The 5513-nt window shown below is 41.2% G+C and overlaps 1 protein-coding gene across 1 annotated transcript; it reads left to right on the top strand.

The window, feature by feature from the left end:
* The first annotated feature begins 264 nt into the window (after positions 1–264).
* cldn11a (claudin 11a) lies at positions 265–4056 on the top strand. Its single transcript, XM_008399178.2, has 3 exons — positions 265–713; positions 829–993; positions 2989–4056. Exons 1-3 carry the CDS (start codon positions 488–490, stop codon positions 3255–3257), a joined length of 660 nt encoding a protein of 219 aa, XP_008397400.1. The 5' UTR covers positions 265–487; the 3' UTR covers positions 3258–4056.
* The last annotated feature ends 1457 nt before the right edge of the window (positions 4057–5513 follow it).

Genomic DNA, 5513 nt, shown 5'->3' with positions numbered 1-5513 from the left:
TACCACTTGCAGAAATACTTTCCAACCAGCAGATGGCAGCATCTTTCCTATTAAATATTCTCATCTCCCAGCGCAGCTACCGGCACTCTGAGGCTGCATGCATGATTTATTTTAAGAAAGGGGCAGTGCAGCCTCAGAGAAGTGAAAAAAAAGTTATTCTAATGCATAGCCTCTGATTGGATCAAAGTTTTTGGGATGTTTTTTTTTTTTTCTCCCCTCTCACTGAGGCAGTCCTTAAAAACCTTCTAATACTGCTAGAGTTTTATTCTTTTGACATTTGCAGCAGACCTGATTTGGTGGATCCCCCTCCTCCCCACATATTTAACTGGATTTAACCTTTTTTTTATTGGAATATCAACTCTTGATAAGATACTTTTTTCCACCTCCCCCCCCCCACCCCACACACATTTTTAACAAATCCACTCAAAACTTTCCCAGAAACGGTTCGTGACTTTGGAACAAGCGCTCTCGACGCAAACTCTGTGCCATGGCAAACTCTTGCCTCCAGCTGTGCGGCTTTCTCCTGAGCAGCCTGGGCTGGCTCGGGGTCGTGATCGCCACGTCCACGAATGACTGGGTGACCATGTGTAAGTACGGCGTGACCACCTGTAAGAAGATGGACGAGCTGCAGTCCAAGGGACCCTGGGAGGAGTGCGTCATCTCCACGGCACTCTACCACTGTGTCGCCTTTACACAGATCCTGGAGCTGCCAGGTAGCGACCGTTCAAACTCTTCACTTCAACTAATGCAGATGAAGTCATTTTTGTTCATAACTTGGTATAGATAGAAAGCAAAATGTCTAAATTAAAGGAGGATTTTGTTCCACAGCCTACATCCAGACCACTCGAGCCCTAATGATCCTGGGGTCGATCATGGGTCTCCCTGCGGTGATTCTCCTTCTCATGTCGATGCCTTGCATCAGCATTGGAAACGACGCGCAGAGCGCCAAGAACAAGCGGGCCATCCTGGGAGGAGTGCTGATGGTTGTTGTTGGTGAGAGACATTGTCATTTTTGTTCACTTCTTTAGATGCAGTGAATGTTAATAAGATGCCACAACGAGCACGATGAGTTGCACATCTCTGAACTTTCCTCATTTTGACCTGTTTGAACCTGAGCTCAGATGCTTACAAAGTGTTGAGGTTAGAGAGTTTGTAAAAAAAAATTAAAAAAATAAAAAAAATTCTGCTCTTCTATCTCACCTAAAAAAAAAAAGAAGACATTCCTACGATCCACCTACTCTCATCCACACCCTGCTTTTGTCCTGAGCCACATGAAAATTTCCCCAGGGGTCCAACTTTGCTGAGATTATAAATATGGGACTGTTTTCCACCGCCCCGCTTCCCTGGAAAGCAACTTTAGCACCTGTTTCCCAACCATTTCTTTTCCAACGCCTACATTTTCACAAAAAAAAAACAAAACAACCTCTTGCCAACCCCTGACTGATGTCTCCACAGCTCCTCCATAAAAATACAACCTAGACGTATGTTTGATTTTTGTGTAATGTGTTTGAGGATTGATTTTCTATGCGTATTTTTATTCTTATAACCTTACCCACTGTGCTGTCACAGAGCGTTAAGCAGCACGCTAGGAATGTGGTAAACACCTACTACCGCTTATACCTTTCAGATTTCCTAAAGCAGGAGTATTTTTAGGAGCTGTGCAGCCCTTGAATAAAGCTTGTTTGCGCTGACTGCACTCTAAAAACTATTGGGTTAAAAAATCTAATTAGACTTTCAGAGCTGCCCATTCCAAACCCATCTTTCCCCAACAGCTGTAACACCAGGAAAAGAGCAAAAAATATCAAAAGTTTTTAAAGGCAACATTTTCTTATAAAGGGCTTATAAGAAAATGCCTGTTTACGCATAAAGTATGTCTTTTTTATCAAGGCCAAAAAATGTGTTACATTGTACATACTGTTAGTTAAAATAGACCAAAAATGATATTTGGTTTCAATGGAACAAAACCATTAAAACCACTGATGATTTTTTACTGATGCTAAATTCTGCATCAGTATACAACACTGCAAAATATTTTGCAGACTTTTTGACCAATTCTTTGGTCAAAGTGTGTGTCTAGATAAGAGGGTTACCCGAAGTGAAAAGTTGTTCCCCTGAATGGACTAAAGTGATTAACTGACCTTCATACCATTTCCTAGTTTACCTTGTAATTTACGGTTGTATAGCACAATATGGACATATGTGAAGAATCAGTCTTATACTAAACTTTTCTCCAACTGAACCCAACGTATAACATTTTTTTGTACCAATTTTTGGCTAAAACTACCCATATTCTGTCCCAACAACATAAACCAAAGCACTTTGGTTATGAAATAACCAAGCTTTTTGTGTGTATGTGTTCATATATGTATATGTGTACATATATAGATATATATACACTGCTAAAAAAAATAAAGGGAACACTCAAATAACACATCCTAGATCTGAATGAATGAAATATAATTGCCAATAATTTCCATCTGTTGTCTATTCCATTTGCACAACAGCAGGTGAAACTGATTGTCAATCAGTGTTGCTTCCTAAGTGGACAGTTTGATTTCACAGAAGTTTGATTTACTTGGAGTTATATTGTGTTTTTTAAGTGTTACCTTTATTTTTTTGAGCAGTGTATATGAAACGGGCCTTTTTAAACAACATATTTGACTTGGTACATTAATGAATACACTTAAGCAATTTAACCCCTTTGGTTTCTTTTTCTTTAAGACTTTTTTGACTCTAGTGGCCTTTATTTGAAAGTGCTAGGGCAGAAAAGTAGGGTAATGAGAGAGAAGGAAGACACATGGCAAAGGCTGGGAATTGAACCTGTGACAGCGAGACCTCCCCATGTGGGTTGTGTTTAACCCCTGCACCACCACAGCACCCCTTCCCCCCTTTAGTTTCTTTTGGTGCCGTCAAGCACAAGGTCTTTGAGTGTATTTGTCTGCACAGTATGAACGCCTGACAAGGACTTTTTCCTCTCTGCCTCTTTAGCATTGTGCGCTTTGGTGCCAACCATCTGGTTCCCCATCGGTGCCAACCAAGAGCTCGGCCTCATGTCTTTCGGCTTCTCCCTCTACGCCGGATGGGTGGGCACCGTTTTCTGCCTGCTGGGCGGCGTGATGCTCATGTGCTCGTCGGACTCCTCCGCCTCCTCTCCACGCAGCTACCAGGACAACAACCACTATTACTACTCCAAACACGGAGGCGGCAGCCTGCCAGCGGCCTCCTCCAACCATCACGCCAAAAGTGCCCACGTCTAAGGTTGGAGACGCCTGCGGTGCCGCGGGGATTATTGTACATAGAGACTTTTGCACAAAAGGCAAACATTTACGACGTCCGTGTTTTACCGTACGATGTGGAGGGATGTAGACGCAAACAGCACAGAGATAGAACATTTAATTACAAACAGTTTGATCCTTGTTTTTGTCCTAAAGTGCCAATTTTCCAACCCCCACACAGAGAGGTGTGGCGCGGACTCACCCCACTGTTACATAAATGTACAATCTCATAATAACAAAGGCTTGTCTAATGAGTACCCTGGTGATGGAATCTCATCAGGGTCTTTGTCACTGAGTACAATTTTAAATCTGTTTAATACTTTTGTTTTGATCAAATATGGGTGTGGTTGTTGGGTTAATTTTTTTTTTTTTAGCTAAATTGTTCTTTTTCTGTACATGGATTTATTTTTTTCTTGGACAGTATTACTAACTCCTGAGTGATGGACTTGATTAAAACGATTTAGCGCTGCGTTCAGCTAGACCTGATGTGAAGGTTTATCAAGCAGTGTTTATATCTCTGTAAAAGAATCAGAATTTACAGAGTAAATGTATTTTGTTGTTGTTGTTGTTGTTGTTTTAACTGTCAACAGAGAGCAAAAATTAAATGTCACGTTTTAGATATACACTTTTTTTAAAACTAATTTTGTTGTTTTAGATGTAATGAACACTTGTTTGAGATAAACACATGCGGCATTAAAACATTTCTTAACCACACGTCCTAGTGTCGAGCTGCTATTTCTGTTTTGCAGGCATGTAACAAAAAATAAAATAAAAACTTGTATTAATTAGTTTATTTCTTAAAACTATTACACCAATGGATGTGATTTCTGAATGGAGCTACATCACTAAAATATAACAACCAAGTTCCTGAATTGTCGAAATTGGAGGCTCCTTCCTGTCTCTTTTAAAGACAAACCAGACGTCTGAACACTAAACAACATAAAACTCTACCAGTGTTAAATCAAACCATGTCTGGTTCTATTTCCAGAATGGTTTCTCCTGAGCTCAGCGGTTTTTTTAAGAGTGCAATTCTCTCATCTGCGGTTTTCTGATGTGATGATTTTATTTTTATCTCACTCGACATGTTTTAAACAGTAATAGAATGTTGCTTGCATACGTGAAATCCCGCGTGCACTGAGATAAGCGATAGCGCGTCTGGCGTGATACGATTTCCGCTGCAGATCGGTGACTCACATCGACTTTCTTGGCATATCCAAGTCTTTGTGCGAACAACATTAGCAATTTGCGGTGTATTTCTGTAATCTCTGTGACCTTGACTGAGATAAGCACAGAAGAATCTGTCCCACAGACTCGGCCTCCCAGTCTCTTCTGGTAACCACACACACACACACACACACACACAGTGGGTGATAACTGTGCCCGATGCGTCTACTCCTCTGCCCAAATCAAGGTCGCTGAGTCACTGCACAGACGAGAACATCGGGTGATTTCTCTTTGTCGTCAGCTTATCTTTAAACGGATACAAACGCGCGCGCACATCACTGATCTTCACTCGGTTACTGTTTCATTTTTACTTCTTCTGTGATTTCCTGGCATGTCTGCGGTTGCCGGTATGTCATCACAGCATCTGAACGTGCGTTCCCTGAAAGGGGAAACCATTCCTGGTACAGAGCCATCGACTTCAGAAGCGACAGATGGAAGGATCCTGAGCAAATAAGCTGTCCTGTGTTGATGGAATAATGATATTTAATGCACTATGATTAAACACATGGCAAAACTCCCCAGCTCTTTCTGCTTATTTAACTTTCTGCTTGAGTTTCTAGGATCCATAAGCGGTCGGTTAACTGCGTTGCATCGGGAACCGCTGCTATAACCTCCTCTTGTTTCCGAAACTAATGAAAGAAGTACAAAAAATGATACTTTTTAAGCGTTGCAGTAAGAGTTAAAACAGAGCGAATAATTTCACTATTACAGTTGAAGAAAATGGCTCCCACAGCATGACGCCGCCACCTCTTTGTTTCGTGGAGAGACTTGTTTTCCTTCACATACACTGTGGCGTGATTCATGTAAGATAACGAGTCATATTTTCATCCCATCTGCCCAGAATGCCTTCTTCCACATGTTTGGTGACTTTCCCTCATGAGGTTTTCTTGCCAATTGTCCTTAAAGGCCAGACTTGTGGAACCCGCAACTTACAAAATAAGCTGCTAGTTATATCTTCTTAGCTATTCTTATGTGTTAATTTAGGCGAGTCGCATATATCCTTAAGATTTATGT

This window comes from Poecilia reticulata, linkage group LG22, assembly GCF_000633615.1.
Source record: "Poecilia reticulata strain Guanapo linkage group LG22, Guppy_female_1.0+MT, whole genome shotgun sequence".
NCBI lineage: Eukaryota > Metazoa > Chordata > Actinopteri > Cyprinodontiformes > Poeciliidae > Poecilia > Poecilia reticulata.
This window is presented reverse-complemented; position numbering and strand designations above follow the sequence as displayed.